The sequence below is a fragment of the Pelobates fuscus genome, chromosome 4, assembly GCF_036172605.1.
Source record: "Pelobates fuscus isolate aPelFus1 chromosome 4, aPelFus1.pri, whole genome shotgun sequence".
In the NCBI taxonomy this organism is placed as follows: domain Eukaryota; kingdom Metazoa; phylum Chordata; class Amphibia; order Anura; family Pelobatidae; genus Pelobates; species Pelobates fuscus.
In genome coordinates, this window is record NC_086320.1 from 149,374,033 (window position 1) to 149,399,833 (window position 25,801).

The following is a 25,801-nucleotide window of genomic DNA, read 5'->3' on the forward strand; positions in this document are numbered from 1 at the left end:
ATGAGGGCGGCCATCAATTCCTTTGACAGGTGTGCAGGCCCATGTGCCCACTGGACAACTGCTGGATATAATTTTTTTGGAAGACAAAATTTGAAGTTGTTGTAATATACTCCGTCCTTTTGGACGGCTCCTTTCTTTTTCCATTTCTGGATTTCTTCAGGAGTGACTGCAGCTTGCTGTTCTCGCAAAATTCGCAAATCAGTAGGAAGAGTTTGCAGAGCAAAAATAGGGACTTCTTCTTCTTCTTCTTCTTGTCCGGACACTTCTTCATCCACTTCCTGCAGATCCCTGGCTGCTAGCTTAGCAGCCTGATCAGCCAAATGGTTGCCCTTTGCTTCATCTGTATCCAATTTCCCATGGGCCTTTACCTTCAGAACGGCCACTTCTTCAGGGAGTAGGAGGGCATCCATTAGCTCCTTGATTGCAGTACTATGTTTGACTGGTGTACCGGCGGTGGTAAGAAATCCTCTTGTCTTCCAAATTAGGCCGAAGTCATGTGCCACACCCAGAGCATATCTTGAATCTGTATAGATGTTGGCACGTTTTCCTTCGGAAATTTTGCATGCTGAAGTCAGAGCCTGTAATTCAGCTTCTTGCGCAGACATTGCTGGCGGTAAGGATGATGATTTGATAACTTCGTCTGTTGTGGTTACGGCATATCCTGTATGATATCTTCCTTCTTCATCAGCATATCTTGAGCCGTCCACAAACAGGGTAAAATCTGGATCTTGTAATGGATTCTCATGCACAGTTGGTAGGTGCACTGTCTCCATTTTCATCTGTTCAAAACAGTCATGAGGTGTTTCGGGGTCATAATCATTCACTATGACCAGATCTTGAAATTCTTTTTCTAGGAAGTGGCGTGGCCACGCTTCCAGAAGGTCAGTTGTTGGGTATTTGACAATACCATTTTCCTGTAGCTGTTCTTCATCCATGGTGGCCCATAGCTTTGCCATGGGCCCAAGATCATTCCATGACCTTGTCTTCAATTTGGTAACAGGAATATGTGGGATAGCAGTATCCCAATGGCGGTAGAGGTAGTTAAGTTGTTGAGGTAGTTGGACCAAGACCATGCTATTGCCTTCAGAATCACAATAGAAATCTTGAGCAGTGAGCTTCACATCAGTCCAGTGGTAAAGCTCATCTTCATAGCAAGGTTCGGGAGTAATGTCTGGTTTGTACCACATGGTACAGAAGGCGTAATCTGGGCCTTCACAGAGAGGCTTCTCATCTTCATAAAATGTCAAATGTGGATGCATGACTTTCTTGATACATCCACAAAGCAGGTAAATGTAGGTTTCATCTGTGATAAATCCATAATAGATACCCCCCTCAGGGAGTGGAAGAAGAGTGGATGGGTTAAGAACTTGACATCTTTGGATGGAAATATTGTCAGGTAGAAGAAGATGGCACTGGAGGCGTAGGTGTCGGGCTGGAGACACGTGCTTGAGCTGGACTTGGTTGATGATGGCAGAAATATCATGAGGGGCCAAAACAACCAGAGGGTGGCCAAGGACCAGGTCTGAGGTTCTTTCTATGAGCTCTCTTGCAGCAAAAACAGCCCTGAGACAGGAAGGAGTCCCTCTGGCCACAATGTCCAGTTGACATGAAAAATATCCAATAGGCCTCTGGCGGCCTCTTAAGTCATTAGTTTGGGTGAGAACTCCTGTTGCGTGGCCTTGTCTTTCAGAGACAAATAATTTGAAAGGTTTGGAGTAGTCAGGTAGGCCCAAGGCAGGAGCAGAAGCAATGGCACGTTTGAGAGCATTGAAATTGTCCAGAGCTTCATTAGTCAAACAGAAAGGGTCAGACTTAAGTGCGTCATAGAGAGGTTGCATGAGCAGGGAGGCTTCTGGGATCCATGCTCTGCAGTAGGAAATGAGGCCTAGGAAGGCATGGAGAGATTTTGAAGTCCTTGGAGTTGGAATATCCAGTACAGCTCTCACCCGGTCCCGGGTAAGATGTCTGGTACCTTGAGATAGGCAATGTCCAAGGAAAATTACTGAGGGTTGGCAGAACTGTAGCTTAATGAGCGAAGCTTTGCATCCTTGTTCTGCCAAATAACAAAGCAGACTAATTGAGCACTTTTCAGTAGTGGGTATATCATCTCCACAGAGCAGCAAATCATCCACATACTGGAGCAGAACAACTTCTGGGTGCTCAGCTTGCCATGGGTCAAGGATGGTGGCCATGGCCTTTGCAAATTGACTTGGTGAATTTTGTGCCCCTTGGGGCATGACAGTCCAGGTATACTGTTGCATCTCATGGGTGAAAGCAAACAGGTATTGGCAGGATGGGTCCAGTGGGACACTGAAAAACGCATTTGCTAGGTCAATGACTGTGAAAAATTTTGCAGATGGTGGGACTCCAGAGAGCAGAGTATGGGGATTTGGTACAAGAGGGGTGTCCAGGACGGTAGCTTCATTGACAGCACTGAGATCCTGAACCATCTTGTACTTCTCTGGCTCACCTTTTGGGGTTTTCTTTTTCACAGGGAATAGTGGGGTGTTGCATTCAGATTTACATTTCACCAGGGCACCCTTCTCCAAGAGTGCCTTGATGTGGGTAGAAATGGCAGCGGCCTGTGCTGGTTTTAATGGATATTGTGGTTTTCTTGGTAATTTAGCTCCTGGAATAAGCTTTACCACCACAGGGGGAACATTTAGGTGACCTATGTCCTCTGGGCCTGAGGACCATAACTTGGCGGGCACCTGTGTTTTTAATGCCTCTGGGAAATTGGACCTTAATTCTGCTGCTTTCTCACGGGGCTTTTCTAAATGCAGCATTAGAGGCAAGGAGCACAAGGCTGAGGTGTCTGATTCAGATAGAGGTGTGGACATCTCTACCTGCCCATCCGGGGTGAAGGTGATGGATGCTTGCAGGCGTGAGAGAACATCAGCACCTAACAGGTTAATTGGGCATGTGGAGGATACCACAAAGCGAGCAAGCAGGCTAGAGCCAACTCGTAATGGAGTTGTTAAAGGGCTATGTCTTGGCTGGCCATCTACTCCAACGCAAGAGACATCAATATTTGACAGAAAGGATGGGTCTGGCAGGTCTTGTTCTCGCAGAACACTACGGGCTGCACCTGTGTCAACTAGAAATGTGGTAGGGTGGCCTTCAATGGGCAAAGTCACTGTGGCAAGTGGCCCCCCCTTATCCCCTGTAGACACTGCCATTACAGGGGTTACAGACACAGGCTTGCCAATTTCCTAATCATCCGGTTCCTCAATTATCGGAACCTGTTTGGTGGCTTTGGGAGCCGGGGCAGGTTTGGAGGGCTTTCTGGGCTCCCTTGGCTCCTTTTTAGGTTCTGGACAGTCACTTCTAAAGTGCCCCTTGGCTCCACAATTAAAACAATGTCCCCCCTCCTCCGGTCTAGTACCTTTTGGGACTGGGGTGGAGCGGGATACCATGAGAGGAGCTGAAGTGGGTCTTCTTGGGGTCTGAGCGGATTCCAAACCTCTAGCAACTAAAAGTAGGGTGTCCAGGGGAACAACCTTATATTCAGGGCGTGCAGCAATGATTCCCTTGCGTATAGAGTCTTTAACACCTTGGACAAACGCACCTGACAGCATTTGTGAATGAATCTTGTCAGTAAGATCAAAACCCAAATCTGTAAACATTTGATACAGTCTTGCATGAAACCTTTCCACTGATTCTCCTTTATCTTGAATAACATCAGTAAGGCCAGCAGCCTGATCTGCAAGTTTGTCCTTAGCCCATTCTCTTAATTGGGTGCAAAAAGTTACTCCAGAGGGGTAGTCAACATCACTGTTGAGCAGATCTGTACTGAGGTGTCGGGCCATGCTTGGCCAATATGCATCCCCTGCTTTAATAGCACAAATGCTCAGTAGATCACGCCATGCGGCTGAATAAGTCTTTTGAATTTGAACTATCCCTCGGTAGAAGGGCATAGGCTGTTTTTCTGGGTCAGGGAGTGATTTCATCAGAGCACTAGCTTGAGTGGGGTTAAAAGCAACATACTTAGGAGGGGCCCGTTCTCCCCGACCCTTGTGGCCGAAGGGATCATCGATAGAACGATGAGTTGGGGCTCCCGCAGCAAGCTCCGATGAGACATGGGACACCCTGTCCTCCTCGTCATCATCGAATTCTATGATATTGACTCTTCTACGCGGTGCAGGGCCCGCGTGAGGTGAAAGGATCGGTGGTTGGGAATGAGCCCCAGATGCAGGGGTGGCTAGCGAGTCATAACCTGGGGATAGGTAGTCACCGGGGATTACCGGCATCAGGGCTGAACTGGGGGCCGCCATATTGGAGGCGGGGAAAGGAGTTGCTTCAGGATTAAGGGAAGAAGCGGCGGCCATATTTGATATGGGCACTTCCGGGGCAGACTGGGCCGGATTGGGCATGACCGGAACCTGGGGAGTGGCTTGGGGAAAGGGAGGGTAACCGGGGTAGGGCAGGGCCATGGGATATGGGAAGGGGTAGGGCCAGGCAGTGGAGGGCAGAAGAGTAGGGTGGGCAGGTACGGTTAAGGAGGTAGGATATTGGACTGGGGTGGAGCTGGTTATGGGAGGAGACAGGACGGGATTAGTAGGGATGGATGCAGAAAGAGGAATCGTAGCAAGGGAGGGAGGGGTAGTTAGTTGAGCGGGTGCTGATGGAAGGGGATTAACCGTAGAGAGGGATTGCAGGGAGGAGGTGGCAGATGAGATGTTAGGATTAGGCATGGAAGGGAGTGTGGGGATGGCTGAGGATGATGGGACTGTTAGAGAAGGGGAAGGGGTGAAGAAAGATCCGTCAGAATTCAGGACCGGGCAGACAGGGGAGGTGATGGGATGGGATTCGGGAGGATTGGGAGTGGGGAACATAGTCAGCTGGCTAACACCTATTGCTGACTGAACCTTGGGGATGGACATCCCCTGGGCGCCATTTTGGGGCGCTGGCTGAGGGTAAACCCCAGTCACACAATTCTTATGATACACAAACAATTTCACACCTTTGTGATTTATTTCTTCCTCAACCCAACCTTCTAGCTGAATAGCCTTCGCTACTCTGTACCATGCTTCAGCAGTCTTTAATAAATCATTATCTGTAAGCTTGCCTTTCATTTCTGCCAGTAACTTGCGCCAGCTTTCTGGTTGCAATCTTCCACAAGTCGGTACAGCAATTTTACATACTTTTGCAATCTTCTCAACACCTTTAACCATCTCTTCACCCTCTCTGTTCTCTACTAAATCACATGCTAACCAGCCCTTACTGGGCTTATCTAAATCCTGTCCCATAGTCCCTTTACCCCTATACCAGCGTCCTAGATATAGAGAGAGAGAAGGAAAATTGAACAGGAACGTCTACAATGCTCGACTGCCACCCGAGAACCGTGGGACTTTCTCAGGTGCGTCTTCCCAAAACGTAGACCAGTCACTGAATCCGCCTACCCGGGGTGGTAGACACGGATTGGAGCGAGGTGAGAAGTGTGTGACCAATCACTTCTCTTTTAAGAGGAATGGGAGTGGATAGTATAATAATATAGGAAGTGTAGAAAAGATGAAAGGCAAGGAAAAATCCTTAGAGACAGACACAGGAGTACATGAGACTCCTCATTAAACAACCAAGACAACAATACAGTTGAAATACAGTGCATGCATCACAGTTCAGATAAAATCAACAGTAATTCCTTTCCTTTACTCGTGTGCTTACTCCAAAGTCACCTCCCTCAACCCCGTAGTGTCTCCGCTCGGAGAATGACTTTCATAAGTCTCACTACCAGCGGCCACGGAAAACAACTGACACCGGTCCGAGTTCCGTCAGCCTCCCTCTGCACAGCAGTCCACAAGAATGTGGCCACCTCTATCCTCACTCCCGCAGTGCCCCTATAAAACCCACTTATAAGTCTCACTACCACGTGATGCGGAAAACAAGCAATGCCTACTTGAATCCCCCCCGGAAACAGAGTCCCCTGCCACAAGACTAAGTCCCCTACCACAAATAAACAGAGAACTGGAATTCCACCAGCCCCAGCGCTCAGGGCTGTGGTTACCAAAAGAAAACTGGAATCCCCCCAGCCGAAGCTGAGGTTTACCAAAACTGGAATCCCCCCCGCCTCGGCACTCGGGACAGTGGTTACCAAACTTGGAATTCCACTAGCCCCAGTACTCGAAACTGTGGGTTACCACGTGCACAATGAGGCTAGCTGGGCTCTCAAAGTGTCACCAGAAGGATCACAGGAGATTATGAGTCTACACAAAATCCACAGTTCCAACAATCCCCTTTTTCCTTACAGCCACAGCCACGAGGCTCCTAAAAGAGGTAAACAGGCAAAGATGACCCCCAGGAACACATCCACAGGCCAACCCCCCTTTTTCCCTACAACCACAGCACCGTGGTTCCTAAAAGGAGTAAAACAGGCAACAGAAGACCCAGGCAAGTCCCCTCAGGTCCACCCCCCCTTTATCCCAAAAGGGGCAAAATACAAACAGATAGACAGGTATACTGAAGACCCAGGCAAGTCCCCTCAGGTCCACCCCCCTTTATCCCAAAAAGGGGAAAACAAGCAAGACAGAACCCCAGGCAAATCCCCTGCAGGTCCACCCCCCCTTTATCTCAAAATGGGGAAACAGGCAAACAATTCAAACACACCCAGGCAACTAAAAATGCAGGTAAACAAGTGAGTAACGAGGCACCGGGCAAGATATTACCTGTCTTTGATGTCCTCCCGGGAAGCAGTCACAGACACGTGGACGGGTCAATCAAAGGGGCCGGAACATACCGGTGGCTCTGCAGAAGTCTCTACCGTGTACCTGGAGGTGATCAGTCTCCTTTCCTTCCCCCTGGATTCCTCCGTCCACCCTTGTCTTCCTTAGGACGGCTCACCGGCCGGACATAGCCCGATGCCCCACGTTGGGCGCCAAGTTGTTATGGTACTTTTTAGCAGTAAACCAAAATGTTTAAATGTCTATCTGTTCCTGTCCGAATCAATAAAATAAATTGCGTATATACGCTGAAGTAATTAAGTCTGACACACAAGGTTCAGGTTAAAATAACTTCGAGAAAATTTATTGGCAAGTGATTAAAAAGCGGACGCGCAGGTCCTTTTAAGAGACATTTTACGTCATCATTGATTATTAGAATATCAGCAAATAAACATCATTAATTGGATTAATTGTTAAGTGTCGGGATTAGTGTCCTCCTATCAATATTATTAATTGGCTCAAAAACTAAGTGGTTAGTCCCGTGCCCACCCACCAAGAGGTGGGATTGTTCTGGACACGGGTGGGGGACAAGGGGTCTTGAGCGTCATTTTACACGGTCGGTGATCTCAGGCCTCGTGGCCAGGTGCAAGGTCTCTTATGAATAGAACATTTCATTACTACTGTGTTCTCATGGCCTTCAAATTATACTATGTTGCAAATCTAAGGAAAAGTCAGCAATTCCTGTGTTAATCATGTCTTTATAGAAAATACAGTCTTTGTCTATTGTATTAGATGTGCTGGGAAATTCTGTCATGTAAGGTGGTTTTAAAATGAACAAGTTAGGTTATGAGGACAAAATGGAGGATTGAAGAAGTCAGGTTAGGAGGACAAAATGGAGGATTGTCACAGTATAAAGTTAAAATGGAGTTAGTGCAATTATTGAATACAAGTACAATAAGGTTTTTTAAATAATCCCACATCAATGGGACTACAAATATGTGTTTTTTTATTGCAGTAAAAGTTAACTGTTCTTACAATCACAATTAAAATGCCTTCAGTAATGAATAGACACATAGTTCAAATTCTAGATTTTGTTTTGGTCAGAACTTGTACAATGGCCACCATTCTTAAGGGGTTAATCACCCATCTGGATGCTTATAGTAAGCTACTGGGGTATACTGGTCCAAACTGCCACAACTGTCACCTGCCATTTCTCTCTGAAGGAGATTGAGTTCAGGAGAGCCTTTTGTCTTTCCCATAGGTATTTCAGATGGCATTTCAGAGCGTAAAGGTGAGTATTAGCGTTACAAAATTGGAAGTCTCATGGAGGTTAACACTGATATAGGAGGTTAATGGACCAGGTGGGAGGCAGAGATCTCAGCCTGCTCACTTTTAATCCATACATTAATAGTGTATTTGTGGTGCTACAGAAGTATCATTAATTAGTAAAATAGACTATATATACTGAATGTCCCTATTATTAAAATAACAGAACCTACTTCTATCATATCTAATCAAACATAAGGGGTACAGACAGGGGGACCAATGGGTAAGTTCTACTTGGTTGGTAGAGGTTCCTGGGGACCACCATAGTCAAAAATATCCCCTACTCCCCAGCATGGTATGAGGTAAGATTGAGTTAGACAGTTTCTGGTAACGCACCATCTTGTGTGTGGCACGTGGGACATACCAAGGGCCCCTTTCCGGAACATGGTGATACAATTGCTTTCAGAGAATTATTGCTGTTTCTCTATGAAATATAAGAGAAAATGACATTGAAGAATTGTTGGCACCAAATTATATTTATCAGTTAAAACTGATTGCAAAGTGCAGTGGTTGATACTACCACACTGTGTGCTTATCGGTTTAAAATATAACCTATGATTCATGCAGAAACAATTCTTGTAGTAACAACCAAAAATGTCCCAACTGACTGCCTACTCTGGACCACCATAACTCTCTGTTATCACCAAACCACATCCTAAATGTCATTTCAGATTTTTTTTCTATGGACCTTGCTGGGAAAACAAGTTTATTTTTAACTTTGTAAGTTTAATTATTAATTGTTAAGGCAACTTTTTAGAATTCTTACATTTAATCTGCAGTGCTTATGGCATTGAGCTTTATCTGATTTGGCGTTTTATACTGAAGGATGCACATTTCAAATGCTTCATTTATTGTAATATGTTTACTATACGGCATTATGAATTATATCTGCTATGCATGCATTTTTCTGCAAAAATGTATAGGGGGAATCATTTACAAGACAAAAATACAAACTAAGTAATAAATCAGTGATTTATTTTCCTTTTGTGCTACAAAAAGGGCCTGCCAGGTATATGCTTCTACCACACAGAACTATACTTTATAAACCCATCAATATACTATAATACCAGCTTAAAACCATGGCTTTTGCATGTATTTCTGAAGTGTTGAGTGTGTAAATGAATAATGCATGAAAAGCATTTTAATGGGATATTCTAAGCATTAAAACAGATCATGCCATTCTCTACCATTCATGATTGAAATCACTTTTTTTTTAAAAATTCTTTATTTTGGTTGTGCACAGGATGAACAAACAGTCGGCTTGTGCCACAACAGCGACATCCGATAGAATAGGTGAACATTGGTAGTACATGTTATGGCATTTTTCAGTAGTAAGGTATACAGACGCTAGTATGCTCATTGGTATTCTGCGCTTGTAGTGGTAATTAAACAGTAAACAATCTCGCTTTTAAGAATACAGTGGTTAATAGCTTTCTAAAGACAGGCTAATTAAGCTGACAGGGTGAGTGCTCAGGGTTATAAAACGATTTATAAGTCAGCTTAGGGATAGGTATACCACCAGGGAGCTGTTCTCCCAATCGATATTGGCACAGAGGTCTAGAGGGTGATAGAGCTGGAGGCAGAATAGAATGTCCCTCTGGAGATGAGTGACAGGTAGCCCCTTCAGCCACCACATTGTTGTTGTGCCAGGGTGCCCGGTTTGCTGCCAGACGCTGGGTGTTGTGTGAGCTCTCTGCCGCGTGCATACCGCCAGAGGGGATCTCCTCCACAGCGGAAGTAAAGGTGAGTGTTCTTCTGCTTCCCCTTTTGGTGTGTTAGAGGTTGCGGGCAGTCAATGTGTTTGTAGGTCGTCTTGTGTTCCTGCCTAGAGGATGAAGGAAGCGTGGGGTCCTTGCGGGAGGTCTCTGTGCGTTCAGTCGCAGTGGAGGTGGGTATGTAGTTGAGGTCCGAGGGTGCAGGCGGATGGCTGCAGTTAGGTTCTGTGCCGTTTTTGTCAACGGTCCGCCCTGGTTTCTGCCGGTGCAGGTGTGTAGCTTGTAGGGGCTCTGGTTTCGGCGCCATCTCGCATGGCCTCCGCCATCTTGATTTTGGTGCTCAGTTATGGCGGGTCTTGGCGGCCCTGTTGCTGCACCTGAATAGCTGTGCGGTGGTTCTGTCTTGAGGGTGGGGACCGGGATCACCCCCCGGTCCAAAGGGGGGGTACAGAGCCGGTTCCCCGCGGGCTGACATAGCGCTGTTTGGCAGGATAGCAGGGCAGCGGCCGTCCGCCCCGCTCACTGCCGGAGTAGGCCTCGAAAATGTCAGCGAGGAATCTTCCTCCAGGGGACTGAAGCCCTCAGAGCCAGCCTCTCCCTGGATCCAGAGCCCTCTACCCACTGTGGGCCACCGTTGCCGGACGGTTTTACTTCAGTAGTCCTATTTTTCAGGCTTATCTGGCCTTAGGTTGTAGGAGCTGGTCTGTCTTGCGACCATCCAGCTCGGCGGTCCGGCCCCACCCCTGAAATCACTTTTTTTATGTAGCCGTAGCTACACCTTCCCAGGCTGTGACTAATACAGCCTCCATGAAAAAGTGTTTAATTCTTGCAGCACAGCATTTTTACTTTAGAAGTTCTTATCTCTGCTCTGTTAATTGAACTTTAAAGTGGCTCTGTCACCTCAAACATACCTTTTTTTCCTATTGTTTCCTCTTCTCTTTCTCTTTTCCAGACTATTCTTTTTTTTCTTCTTCATTTCTGCTCTATTTTTCTTTAAAACACAAGATAAAGTAGGGACTACTTTGTCTTATATACTTTTTCCCGTGCTTGACAATTGTAACAAAATGGTGGAGCATAAAGGAACTCTTCAGTGCCGGGAAAACATATTCATTTTCTTGGCACTGCAGGACCATACAGTGCCTCTCTCCCTCCCACCCCCCATCCCATGTTGCTGAAGAGGTTAAAACCCCTTCAGTGACTTACCTGAATCCAGTGCCGATGACCCTCGGCACTGGGTCAGGCTCCGCCTACTTTCCTCTCCCGCCGACGTCAGTTGGCGGGGGAGACCTAATGCGCATGGGCGGCAATGAAGCATTATTCAGTGCTTTCCTATGGGGATTTCAGCAACGCTGGAGGTCCTCACACGGAAAATCCCTCTAGTGGCTGTCTGATAGACGGCCACTAGAGGAGGACTTAACCCTGCAAGGTAATTATTGCAGTTTATAAAAACTGCAATAATTACACTTGCAGGGTTAAGGGTGGTGGGAGTTGGCACCCAGACCACTCCAATGGGCAGAAGTGGTCTGGGTGCCTGGAGTGTCCCTTTAAGCTCAATAAGAACGCCTCTTATTGGTAATTTCCCTGTGAAGATACTGAAAGTCTCTTCCAGGAAATAGGAGTGGGCTTGCTAAGGCTGTAGTTCATAAGATCTGTAGCCTTTTCAATCTTTATTAAGCTATACACCCAATGAATACATGCCTGAAAAATCCATGCATGTAATTCATTGGGGGCATATCTACTAAACAGTAATTTTATGTATTTATTTATTTTTTGCCCATTTGGGCAGAGTGTTCCTTTAAATAATTGTTACAGAAGCTCTACAGTATATTTAACTTTTTATTGGTGTGAAATGCCTTAATATACTTCCTTTTTTGGCAGGGAGGGGGAAGGTGCAGTGGGCTGTGGAAGGTGCATGGAGGGATGGGGTGTGTGGAGGGGGGCTGTGAAAGATGCAGGGAGGGCTGTGGAGGGTGCAGGAAGGGGGGACAGGGAGGGGGTCTGCGCAGGGGGGCTGTGGATGGTGCAGGGAAAGTGGGGATCTCTGTACAGGGGTTTGAGGGTGCAGGGAGAGAGGGGAGCTGTGCAGGGAGGGAGGGGGTCTGTGAAAGGAGAGAGGGTATCTGTGCAGGAAGGGATAGGGGTTGGGAAGGGAGGGTGGGGAACTGTCTGTGTGCAAGGGAAGGAGGGGACCTGTGCAGGGAGGAAGGGGACTGTGCAGAGGAGGGAAGGGGGACTGTCGGTGCAGGGGAGAGAGAAAATCTATGCAGGGAAGGAGGGGGACTGTCAGGGTGCAGGGTAGAGTGGGGGACTGCTAGGGTGCAGGGCAGAGACTAAATCTGTGCAGGGGAGGTATGGGGACTGTAAGGGTGCAGGGATGGGGGCTGTGCAGGGAAGAGCATACCTGGTGTCTCTGCCAGGCTGCTCTTCATTTCAATCTGCCAGCACTCCACAGGACAGGAGAGCACAGGAAGTGACTTCACTTCCCATCCTTCAGCCCGCCTCTTCCACCTCATACAGAGCACCGCATTGGAGGATTCCTGGCAAGCAAAGCAGGATTGTTGCCAGGTCTCACTCAGAAGGTTGGAGGAGGGTCACTTCCACTGTCAATATGCGAGGGAGCAGGGAGGAGGTATAGCTTTCTGGCTGGTCCTTGCTTCTCCCCCAAAAAAGTAGTGGTAAATTGGTCTAGAAGTGTGTTGCAATCTCTGCGTACAACATTATAGGACAGTGGTCCAGCAAGATGGTTCATCCTGGTTTCCTCAGCTACAATTCAAGGGCTTGTAAGTGAATGAGACAATTATAAAGGGTCCTGAAGTAAGGTTGAATGATTGAGCCAATGGTTCACAATAAAAACAGGTAAAAGAAAACTCAATGAACAACTGAAAGAAAGTATACTACAAAGTGAGAGTCTAAACTATTAGGTGACAGATTAAACAATTTGGTGTGGGTTCATCAAAGTATAGTTGCTGGCCTTCGACAGAGCATGTGCCACGAAGTGAATAGCACCTAGTTGTTAAAAAGCATTTATATGATGGTATGTCATCTGTAGCCCTTTGGAAAGGGTGACTTCAAAGTGGGAGTTTAATTAATCTCAAAGTTGACTTTGATTGGTGAATGTCTAAACTGTTCAAACAATATTTTCAGTTAAGTATTATTCAATGACTTGTCGAGTGGCTCCAACAGGGGAACCCCTACATCATTCTATTTTATATTCTGTAAGTAACTAATCAATAGGGTATAAAAAGGCACTAGTTTATAATAAATGACTATTAAAATTCAAAGTGCAGTTTATTAACCAAGTAATTTGTGCATGTATTTCTCTAAGGTGCATAACATAAGATGCAAACCAAAGCTTACTGTGTGATATCTTTTGTTGTATTAAAGTCATTAAAAGTCATTTAAAGTAGTAGAATCACAATGTCAGTGTGGAATAAGTGCCACTCTCACTTTAACGGCATTGGAGGGATCAATTTGTTCTTTCAGTAACGCTCTCCTTTGCATGACGCGTTTCGCTCCTGGAGCGTTGTCAAATGCATCTCATGCAACAATTTTGCAGAATTTTAAAAAAAAAAACATTTTAGATTTGCGTTAGATACAGAGTCTGGTATTAAACGGATCCTTATATTGTTCCTTCATGATATCTTCTATATCAACCATTTGCAGTTCAAATTGGTCCATTTCATTGGAAAGTCCCGCATATTTGTTTACCAGAGAGACGTGTGAATTTATGATGTAGTCCATTTTCCTTTCCAGGGTGTCTGTTCTTTCCCTCAGATCGCTTATCGATTTAGCCAAATCTGAGTTAAGTGTCTTTAGGTCTCAGTGAAAATCCTTCCTTAAGTCCTATAGCATAGATGTCATCATCGCCGTGAAGGCCTTTGATTCCAGCCGAGCTGCCACCATCAAGGTAGTCTCCTTGGCCTGTTTTTACTCCCAAGATGGCATTATTGGTAGGGAATCTTTGTTTGTGGAGATTTGTCTCCTTGATTCCGCACTGTAGTACCGGCCTGAGACTTCTTAGGCTATGTGCTCGCCATATCTCTCGTTTGGAAGATAAATTAGTTGTTGCTATATAGTTTATATGTCTGTAGTTTGCAGAGCCTCCACATTATGTGACCATCCCACTCGTGTGCTTAGCGGTGCCCTCTGGTTAATTAACTTATGTTAATTATTGTAATAAATATTGTAATTTTTTTTAGACATGTCACTCTAGGTGAGCAGCCATGTTGGGTCAGGCACTATCTTTATCTGACCAACTGCTGCTCAACCTAACTTGCCTGCCTGTCCATTAACAATAGCTGACTGCACTGAAAATTGGCTGAAGCCACTGTTAAATTTAAAGGAGCACTATAGTGCCAGGAAAACAAACTTGTTTTCCTGGCACTATAAGGTCATTAGGTCCCCCCCACCCTCAGGGCCCCCCTCCCGCTTTGCTGAAGGGGTTAAAACCCCTTAAGCCACTTACCTTTCTCCAGCACCGGGCTCCCTAGGTGCTGGTGACCTCTCCTCCCCCTGCCGACGTCAGCTCCGAATGCGCATGCGCGGCAAGAGCCGAGCGCGCATTCAAACAGCCCATAGGAAAGCATTACTCAATGCTTTCCTATGGACGGCCAGCATCCACTCACTGTGATTTTTATAGTGAGAATCGTGGAAGCGCCTCTAGCGGCTGTCAGTGACTAGAGGCTGTATTAACTCTCAGTGAAACAACAGTTTCTCTGAAACTGCTATGTTTTCAGCTGCAGGGTTAAAACTAGGGGGACCTGGCACCCAGACCACTTCATTGAGCTGAAGTGGTCTGGGTGCCTATAGTGGCAGTTTCAGAGAAACTTATGTTTACACTGCAGGGTTAATCCAGCCTCTAGTGGCTGTCTCCCTGACAGCCACTAGAGGCCGCTTCTGCGATTTACACTGAGAAAATCGCAGTTATCTGACGCTGGACATCCTCACAGAGTCATTGAGCAATGATTTCCTATGGGCGGGTTTGAATGCACGCGCTTCCCTGGCCGCGCATGCGCATTCGGCTCCACTCGAGAGCTGACGTCGGCGGGGGAGGAGAGGTCACCCGGTGCTGGATTAAGGTAACCCCTTCAGTGCCGAGGGAGGAGGGTCTCGAGGGAGGGGGGCACTCCAAGAGCCTATAGTGCCAGGAAAACTGGTTTGTTTTCCTGGCACTAAAGGAATCCATTTAACTATAGGTGACCTTTCAGCTCATTTCCCACTTTTAAACATTTAGCTACCCTGATAATAAACCATTCGCATGTGTTCTGGGATTCTCTGCAGACTCTGACTGTGCCTATTCTTGGCCATGTATGATCCCAAGTGAATTAGCAGGTTCATGAACAAACAGTACATGTACCTAGGGATACAAGTGACAATACTACCACTGGTATTCAGTATAAATAAATTACAGATTCTTCCATGCTGATTGGTTGCTGGGTGATTATAGTGAGAGTTGTAGTGCTTTTAGTGTCTTAACCCAGCTCCCCTTTAAAACCTCACTATTTTTAAAATTATTTGTTAATATGTTATTTTAGTTCCCTTTTATGATTTATGGAGATGCCTAGTGATAAATTCAGCCTGGATATTATTTATTTTAAGTACACTCCAAAAAACAAAGAGAGCTCCAAGAGACGACAAAAGATTAATAGCTTTTTCTGTCACTCATCCTCACTCAGGTCTCAAAATTATAATTGGCTCACTTGTTCCATTCCAGAAGAAAGTGATACTATTTGTAGCATTTGTTTTTTCTACTTGTATGGCCAATCCAGATCAAAAATGCCAGGCAGCTCTCATCTATATGAGAGATACAGAAACCTTAGATGACCATTTTGGCCTCCCATAGTGTTGTATGATTGATACCCCTCCCCTTAGAGTAAGCATGAATTCTGTATTTGGATTTTAGAAATCCAAACGGTGAGGGCACACAACAGCATTTTGTTTTGACAAAGGTCTCATAGTAAGTCCAAAAATGTTGTCACTTGCTTTTCTATTAAACTAATAAAACTGCCTGGATTAAAGAAGTTGTGTGCCCTAAACATCTGGATTTCTATATACTGAAGGGAGATTCTTGCCGTCTCTGGTGTGTGTCAGTACTATCCTTTGTTATTTTTGTATTTGTATTTTAGGCTTAGGTATACTATAACAATATGTAATATGTAATAAGTCATAGCTCACTTTTGCCACTTGTATATCAGACTAATGTCACTCTACAGGGTATTTTGAAATACCTTACAGGTCCCCTATACATAAGAGATACAGCAAACCCAGACAATTTTTTTCATCCTCTCATGGACTTTGTCTTTGAGGTATAGAACTTTTCAACATGGTAGTTAAATGCCAACAGTTTCAAGTAAATCTGTCTCTGTGACACTGTTATGGTTAATAGTAGACTATGGACACCTGAAAGGTAGATCATCATGGGAACTGTAGCACAGATGAACTAACAATTCAAACATCATTGCTCTAAAAAAAAAAGGATAGTTTCCAGTCATTCAAGTGACCGTGTTGACACAGTGATACCGGAGAAACTGACGGAAGCCAAGCACAGAGAGATGGACACAGGTTTCTTTAGGAAGGAAGAGATTCTTTATTGGATCACCGATCGGGACTCAGAGGGACTAGCGTCACCAAAATACAGCAAAGTCTGAGTACTGAATACATAGAGTACATTCCTTATATAGCACTGTAGCTCCTCCCACAATTAACTACACCCACACATACCCTTAACCTATTTAATGAATAGAGTCTAAACTCATCCATCCGGTCTAACCACGTGGCTCATCTGATACAAAGGAGAGGGACGCGTAATTCCAGTTCTTACATTCCTGCACCTGGTCAGTACAGTGATGACAGTATCTTAGCTACGTGTAATTAACCAACTGATACTACAAACACATATACATACATATGCCTTGTGGCAATCTTAGCCTGCTAAACTTGTATTTTACTGGAATTACATCACAACAGTATGATGTAGGTCAAAACAGTCAGATCAAAAAAGCAAGTAAGCTAAATGTCCAACTTTATTTAGTTTTGGCCAAACATTTGCAATTTCTTTGGAAATGTACCTTAATGGGTTACTCCAAGCATCATAATCACTAAAGCCGATGTAGTGGTTATGGTGCCAGGAGTACCTTGGCCCAGTTTCCCTGTAATGGGGCAAACCATTGTGCTTGGAGTAACTCTTTAACTTACAGTAAACAAATATTTTCATTTATCACAAAGGCATAAGAATATGGAAGTTATTTACAAAACAAAATGTAAGCAAACACTGAGAATGAACAGAATCTCAATAGGTTTTTTTTAAATGCCAGTCATAATCTAAATACCAGTCATAATCTGCGCTTTGTCTCGTGCAGAAAGGTACCTATGCGGTACTTCAGCTTCAATATAATTAATGGCAGGGGAAGATTTTCAAGGTCTGATGGATGACTGGAAATCTGAGGGGCCTGTTTTATATTCACTTGGTTCAAAGCTCCACACAAAACATCCAAACAGCTTTTATCTCTTCAGACAGTATATTGCTGCAATCAGAGGAGAATTCGAGTGGGGAGTTTAGAGGCAACCGTATAATGTAAATCCACATGTATTTACGCAGGTTTTCAAGTACATTGGGACTAAATAGCATTCTTAACCTCCGAGGTCTTGTATATACCGTATTTATCGGCGTATAACACGCACTTTTTCTCCCTGAAAATAGGGGGCAAATGATGTGTGCGTGTTATACGCCGATATACATATTTTTCGCTCCATAAGACGCACTTTTTTTCCCCTCAAAGTGAGGGGAAATGTCTGTGCGTCTTATGGAGCGAATTTGAAGGTTTACTTACCTGTCTTGAAGCGTGGGCCAGTGTTCAGCGTGCACCGCGGTACTGGAACTTCAATTTCAGGTTCCGGTTTCCGGCGGGACTGAAAGGAAGTGCGCACTCAGTGTGCACACTTCCTTTCAGTCCCGCCGGAAACCGGAACCTGAAATTTAAGTTCCTGTACCGCGGTGCGCGCTGTGAAGCCGGCCCACGCTTCAAGACAGGTAAGTAATTATGGGACAAGGGGAGGAAAAGTGCACTATGGGACAAGGGGAGGGGGGACACTATGGGAGGGGGGGAGAACACTATGGGATGAGGGGGGGACACTATGGGAGGGGGTGGAAAATACTATGGGAGGGGGGGGAGAATACTATGGAAAGGTGGGGAACACTATGGGATGAGGGTGGGGGAACACTATGGGAGAGGGGGAGAATACTATGGGAGGGGGAAAAATTTCCTTCTTAAAATGAGGTGCGTGTTATACGCCGGGGCGTGTTATACGCCGATAAATACGGTAATTCTCCATTTTCTGTGTAAAATAACATGTAACTTGAAATTCATTTTTGGTTATAATGAACAAACATTGCTTTCAAGGATACTGCATACACCTAGACATTTAAAAAAAACAAAAACAATCTGTTCAAATGTATGGGTTTAGTGAGGTTTCCTTGGTACATAAAGGCAGTAGGCACCTTTTTTATGAAAGGAATGTGGCTTACATAAGTTAAAATAATGCTCTCACCCCCATTGCAACGTCAACTCAGTTACGTTGTTATGGGTGCAGGATTGATGTGTTGCATTTTTACCTTCAAGGGCTAAACCGTTTTCGAATGTATGTATATGTAATAGTTGGTAATTATAGCACTCCAAGGACTTTTTAAGGGTGAAAAAATTAAACTTAACTTTTATTCAGGTTGTTTACCAATTAAACCAATCAACGTTTTAGTTTACCAAACAGTACCGGGTCAGTTTTACCCGCGCATAGAAGACAGCTGCGGGCAGCAATCTTGGGGTCAGAGGTGGTGAGTACCCATATGCAATGTGTTTGATAGTCACTGTGTCACTATTTAAACATTGTATGCACGCTTTTCTTATTGTCCTGATGAAAGTTCATATCTTGAACTGAAACGTTGATTGGTTTTATTGGCAAACAACCTGAAGAAAAGTTACGTTTTATTTTTTTCAACCTTAAAAAGTCCTTGGAGGGCTATTACCAACTATTGTATATTTTTGCGGACAAGCACCGGGCCCTTAAGATTTTTACTACTGTAGTGCAGGCATATGGAATTATATATATATATATATGAATATATTCTCTTTCTATTGCCCCACCTCTGCAAGGTGACTTCATTCGTTAACAACTGTGCATTCAGGTGAGGTTAGACAAATAACTATTCACTATCAGTTTGGAGTGGAATGTGTCACACAACCCTCCCCTTGTTAATGCAGGGTCAATGTTAAACCAAATATGTGTATATCATATAGTTTATGTTATATGTTTCTTTCAGTACCACATGGTTGCATTTATTACCAATATTCTTCTGCTGCTAATCCTTTACCTGCTAGAAGTTAGTTTTTAAAATTACCTTGGTATATATCTCGAATAATGATGTTTCCTGCTGTCATATTCTTGTCCTGGATACAAACTGATGATACTTATGTGATTCTCAAACAAGTCTTAAAACTCCATAGTATCTGATCATAATTTATAATCCAGGATCTGGCCTTCAAACCCACTACTCTCCTAGAAATGTCCCTTTCTGTTAGTATCCTGAACAGCAGGGTTCTCGTGCTTATTTGGCTATAGTGACATCACAATGGCCTAAACAAACAGGTTGCCTTGTTACTAGAGAATCCCTAGCTAAAACAACTTTAGCTTAATGAAGCAGTCTTTGTGTATAGATCATTCCTATGAAATCTCACTGCTCAATTCGCTGCTATTTTGGAGTTAAATAATTTTGTTTCTATTCATGCAGCCCTTGTCACACCTCCGCTGCCTGTGACTGACCGAGCCTTCATGAAAACAAAATTGTTTAATTTTCAATCTGATGTTAACATACTTTAAAAGTTTTTATCTCCTGCTCTGTAAATTGAACTTTAATCTCACACAGAAAGCTCCTGGATCTAACAAGCTATTAGAGCAGGAGATAAGTAATTCTGAATTAAGCAGAATTTGCAATAAAGGTAGTGTAAACATTAGATGACTCTTTAGGAAGGCTGTGTGAGTTGCATGTAGGGAGGTGTGACTAGGGCTGTATAAACACAGTGAATTGGGGACTTCCGGTTGACTGCAGCAGCGAACAGACGTGCATTAAGAGGGCTCCGAGTCCACCACGAGAAAAAAGGTGAAATATTCCCTCCCTCCATACCCTAACCGACAAGCAATCACCCTACGCATTAATGGGGAGAAAAGGGAAAAAAGTGATGCCTCACAAGCCGACATCGGGACTTACAATCGGAGAATTATGGAGGCAGACACGTGGAGCCTCCGACTCCATCATGGCGGCCCAGCACGGTGGGTGCTCAGATTTCTCTGACGACTTGTCAGACGAGGAAGAGAGGGGACTATTGCAACCTCCTAACCCATCACAAAGGGCTCAGCGAAGCGACAAGGAGAAAGACACTGAACCACTCACATTAGTGGTCATGAAGACGTTATTGGCGGACCTGAAGCAGAGCTTCCACGAGGACATTACAGCGCTCCGTGCAGACCTGACAGGCCTGACAGGCCGCATATCCAAACTAGAGAGCTCCTCACAATCTCAGGCCCAGGATGCTGTCGCACAGCAACACGCAGTACAAGCCCTGGAACGGCAAAACAAGCAATTCGAACATCGCCTTGCGGCACTCGAAGACGCCAGACGGGCCTCTAATATTAAAATCAGAGGGGTCCGGGAGGACGTTGCAGAGGCCGACCTACCCTCTCTGATACAGCGCATGGTACAAGCAATCTTACCCCGGGGTCAGCCGCAAACAATCACCCCGGAGAGGGTCTTCAGAGTCCCAAAACCGGCAAACGCCCCACCTACTGCGACGAGAGATGTCATCATGATATTACGCAACAGCGGCCATAAGGCGGCGATTCTCTCAGCCCTCCGGGACAAGACCCCCTTTCGCCTGGACAATATGGACCTAACACTTTATCCGGACCTGTCCAATGGCACCCTGGCCTGGCGTAGGTCGTTACGGCCACTTACCTCCATCCTACGTACCCACAAGATCGATTACCGCTGGCGGGCACCCAGGACATTGACGGTCCGACGAGGATCGACCACACACAACATCCAAGACATCAACGATGCCCCGACCTTCCTCCGACACCTGGAACTACCTCACGACCTGCTGCCTCCGACTGGAGAGATCACCGGGGACAACAACAGCTCCCCCAACCGCACCCACACATGGGACCCGGACAGAGTTGCACCATTCATCCCCAAAAACTCCACACCGGACGCATACTCAGCAGTCACGACATAGAGGCGCAGGGAAACCCGCCAGACCGAGCCATGGGTCCACTACACGGTCTTGCGTAAGATTGCCTAGTCTCAAGGGGGTTGTGCTGTAGCCACCCAGAAAAGAACCCTCGAGGCCCACAAGAGCCTTTGAACTTATTATTTTTCCTTCGACACAAAGGACACGTGACTATGTTATTTTCTTTTTTGTTATGCCTCATGTTAAATGTTATGATTTAAAAGGTGTTCTGTAGGTGCTCCGTACTGGACAACGCCTTTTACTTAATGCATACGCTCACTGTAGCACTCAACACCTTGTTATATCACAGTTTTTACTAGGGACAACAGATAGAACCATACACTGCACGGGTAGTACTAGATATAGCCCTAATGTGTAGTTATTATGCCTTCGGCTTTTACACCTACTTGCTGGGTCCCCACGCATCGCATGAAAGGCAACCATCTGGTGCCCTCTAGTCGACTACACTAGATGTCAATTATCTCTTAGTAAATAACTAAGTTCTCAAAGTACGCCCTTTACGCTCTCTGAACTCCATGTATATATAGCTTTCCTTATATGCCCATATCGCTCAGCGAAATGCCCATGCCTCACTCGCTCCTACTATGGGGGCATAGCGAAAAAGCCCGTGCCCGCGTGGGGCGTCAAACATAAAAGTAGTCACCCCGCCACTTTACATGACCCCGCAAAGCAAACTGGCCTCTAGACTAAACCTCTTGATTGTCCAACCTTCTGGACTTACTTAACCAGCCATGCTATACATCACAGCTGTCATATAGCACCTAGTCAGAATTGCGTGATACAAGCGTGCCCCCGCCACCCCACTAATATGGGCTTATCTGGGGTATGTGCAACATCATTAGGCTCTCACAGACCCGTCATAACCTGCATTAATCTACTGACGCTGTTTTAAACATTAAATATACCCATATTAGACCTACGTGTGCAACTTCCAGGTACCCGCGGGCCGACATTAGCCTACAGAGCTTTGCTAAAGTGTCTCACATGGTTATAAAGCAACATTTTCTTTATATTATCTTGAACCTGACCGGTATTCCGGTGCACATCTGTCTAGCACTTGACATAGCATAATAGCTTATTACACTAAAAGCAAGAAGCGATGCTGTTATAAGTTTATGTTTTTGATTTGTCTGAACACCGTTATTATTGTTTAATTCATAGCTCATACCTTGAACAGTAGAACTGTGTAACAACTAATGCAGGCCAGCGTACCGAGGCCCAAGTGGTTCTGAAGCGACAGCATATCCTAGATAATTTATTTGAATAGATTTTATATGTTTATCGAGCATAGCTAAGTGATGGCGGAACACCATAGTTACGATTAACCATCCCACATTACCTGTCCCCCGTAAAACCGCATCTAATTTCGCATGTTAGCCTCTGTATAATAAACTCTCCCACCTGCCCTAGCGCAATGTTTAGGCCGTTACAAAGCTTTGAGCCATGCATTTACAGTGGTAAGAAATTACTCTGATTTGGCTGACTGATCGCTCCTCTTAACAACACAACACGAGAGGGCACTGCAGTACTCTGCTCCACAAGGCGTCTCAAGCACAGCCCAAATCCAACTGTATGAATGTCTTGTTAAAGTTTTAAACGTTTAAATCTTAGCAACTATCTATGCTATATAACCACTGATTAATTAACTTTGCAATTATAACAATTCGAGATACTACTTTATATCCTACCGAACTTGACCTTATTCTACACCTTTATTGAATGTGCATTGTATTTTTTAGGAGTCACTTAAAACAAAATTGTGCATTGTATTTCTATGGCATGTCACACAGCAATGTTGTTTACTGTTATTTAGCGGGTGCCTACTGTTGTGGCATGGCACACGTACATTTGAATGTTAATCTTCCATATGCACTCAAAAATAAAGAATTTAAAAAAATAAACACAGTGAATTAACTCCTAAATTGAGAATTGAGAAGTGTGACTGAAGGGGCATGATCTATACACCAAAACTACTTCATTAAGTGAAAGTTGTATTGGTGACTATAGTGTCCCTTTAAAATAGAAAAGGAAGTAACTCTAAAACACAGATGTAGTAAAACTTACGGTAACTAAAAAGTATGAAAAATAACTAATGGACATTTAAATGAAAAAAACAAATCACTGCTGTTGTCTCTAAGGGCTGGTTTCTATTGAGCACTAGTACTAAAACAGTGTTTGCTGTATGCAGGGCCGGCGCGTCCATAAGGCGGCACAGGCGGCCGCCTTAGGGCGCACCGGCTCTGGGGGCGCAAAATTCCAGTGACCGGCAGGAGGGAAGTGCTCCCTCCTGCCTGGTCACCTCCTGGATCCCTGGAGCTGCTGGGAGGCGTGCGGCTGCAGTTGATTAGGAGGAGGCGGCGAGGGAGCTCTCTGATCTCTCTGACCGGCTCCCTCGCGCGCCTTTTGCTGATGCCGCGGGAGCCGGAATATGACGTCATATTCCGGCTCCCGCGGCATCAGAAAACAGCCTGCGAGGGAGCCGGTCAGAGAGATCAGAGAGCTCCCTCGCCGCCTCCTCCTAATCAACTGCAGCCGCACGCCTCCCAGCAGCCCCACTGGACCACCAATGAAAGACCCACGCCAGCACTCCAGGTAGGGAGGCTGGGTGGGAATTTTTTATTTTAATTTAGATAATTAATTACTGTGTGTGTATGTGTGTGTGCATGTGAGTGTGAGTGTGTCTGTCAGTGTGTGTGAGTGAGTGTGTGTGTCTGTCAGTGAGTGTGTGTGTGTGTGTCTGTCAGTGAGTGTGTGTGTCTGTCAGTGAGTGTGTGTGTCTGTTAGTGTGTGTGTGTGTGTGTGTCTGTCAGTGTGTGTGTGTGTCTGTCTGTCAGTGTGTGTGTGTGTCTGTATGTCTGTCTGTCAGTGAGTGTGTGTGTGTGTCTGTCAGTGTGTGTGTGTGTATGTGTGTCTGTCAGTGTGTGTGTGTGTTCGAGTATGTGTCTGTGAGTTTGTGTGTGTGTGTGAGTATGTATTTTTCTGTAAGCCTGTCTGTATGTATGTATCTGTATGACGGTATGCCTCTGTATGTATGTATGTGTCTGTATGTCTTGTACGTATGTTTCTGTATGTCTCTGTATGCATGTATGTATGTAACTGGATGTATGTTTGTCTCTGAATGTCTGTATATATGTCTCTGTATGCATGTATGTAACTGTATGCCTTTATGTCTCTGTATGTACGTATGTGTGTGTCTCTGTATGCCTGTATGTCTTTGTATGCATGTTTCTGTATGTATGTATGTGTCTGTATGACGGTATGCCTCTGTATGTGTCTGTATGACGGTATGCCTCTGTATGTATGTATGTATGTATGTATGTGTCTGCATGCCTGTATGTCTCTGTATGTATGTTTCTTTATGCCTGTATGTCTGTATGTATGTGCCTGAATGTCTTTGTATGTATGTTTCTGTATGCCTGTCTGTATGTATGTGTCTGTATGACGGTATGCCTCTGTATGCATGTATGTCTTTATATGCCTGCATGTCTATCTCTGCTTGTATGTCTCTGACTGTATGTGTCTGTATGTCTCTGTATGATTATTTCTGTCTTTGTATGACAGTGTACCTGTATGACTTTGACTGTGTGACTGAAAAATGATGCCTGTGTGCCTGTGGCTTGGGAGGAAAGACACACAGGTGAAGATGCATTTTTTTTTTTTTAATGAGGGTTGGGGGCGCCAAAATGCATCTTCGCCTGTGTAACTAAAAATCCTAGCACCGGCCCTGGCTGTATGTAACTGGGTATGGTTGAACATCTCACCTGTACAGCTTAAACGCTTTGTAGTCAATGGATTGAGTATTAGGCATCCCAAGAGACCACATGCTTCAGGTTCTGTCAATATGTTTTGCTTGCTTTATGAAGATATAATAATTCCGTGGAAGAACATGAAACTATGAAGATTACATACATTGCATGACTTTTACTTTATGTGTATTTAGAAATATTGTTGGTTTGAGAACAATGATACAAAGCTTTAAAAAACATATTCTTTGAAAAATGACCCCAGAAATTACTAGCATTAATAGCCCTGTTTCCCACCTTCATTTTACTGTATTGTCTATTAGTTTTATGTTAACCCCTTAAGGACCAAACTTCTGGAATAAAAGGGAATCATGACATGTCACGTGTCCTTAAGGGGTTAATCCCTGTTTCCATATTCCTTTTTTTTTTTTTTTTTAATCCATTTGAGTATTAATGCTTTCAAATGGCTACTAAAGTCACTGGCACAAATGACTTAGGCTGTCACTCTGTTCCAGGCTGCACAATATAAATTATTTGCAAAAATTATATCTGTAGTCAGTGTGCTGCAAGGAAAAGCTTTGGTGCACCCTCCCTCCCCGTGCTTCTTCCCATCCCTCATTGCTTTCCTCTGTTTTAAAAATTGACACTGTCCTCCTTTCCTGTGATCTGAGTCGTCGAAACGGTCCAATCAAATGCTTTTCTATGAGAAGAATTTGATTGGACCACAGATGACACAACGTGACGACAGATGGGCTGTATAATAATGCAGGGTTGCCTCTTGTTTTTAGATACATCATTCCCTTTGCTTTCCGTCCTCCTTCATCATCTTGTGAAGTAATAACAGATGATTGTCTTGTATAGTGTACAATACAAAATAAGTAATGCTGATGTGTTCATGCTGACAGTGTGACTAATATAAATATTGTTTTGTCATTTTACTGTATGCCTATAGTCACCAACAGAAGATGTAAGTATATAGATTTTATAAGGTCATAAAATTATATTCTATAATTAGGGATAGATTTCGTGAATATAATGGAGAAACTGGCCGGTTTCCTCTATCC

At 44.7% G+C, this 25,801-nt stretch overlaps 1 protein-coding gene across 3 annotated transcripts in view; it reads left to right on the forward strand.

Annotated features, from left to right (window-relative positions):
• Window positions 1-25,801, forward strand: part of DCDC2 (doublecortin domain containing 2) — a 226,629-nt gene that overhangs the window by 56,519 nt on the left and 144,309 nt on the right. The window contains exon 3 of one of the 3 annotated variants that reach the window (XM_063451678.1): window positions 25,690-25,704. The exons of the other annotated variants lie outside the window; for them this stretch is intronic. Within the exon in view, the coding sequence (XP_063307748.1) occupies window positions 25,690-25,704 (15 nt within the window). The remainder of the gene's footprint in view (window positions 1-25,689; window positions 25,705-25,801) is intronic. 3 annotated transcript variants of the gene reach the window in all.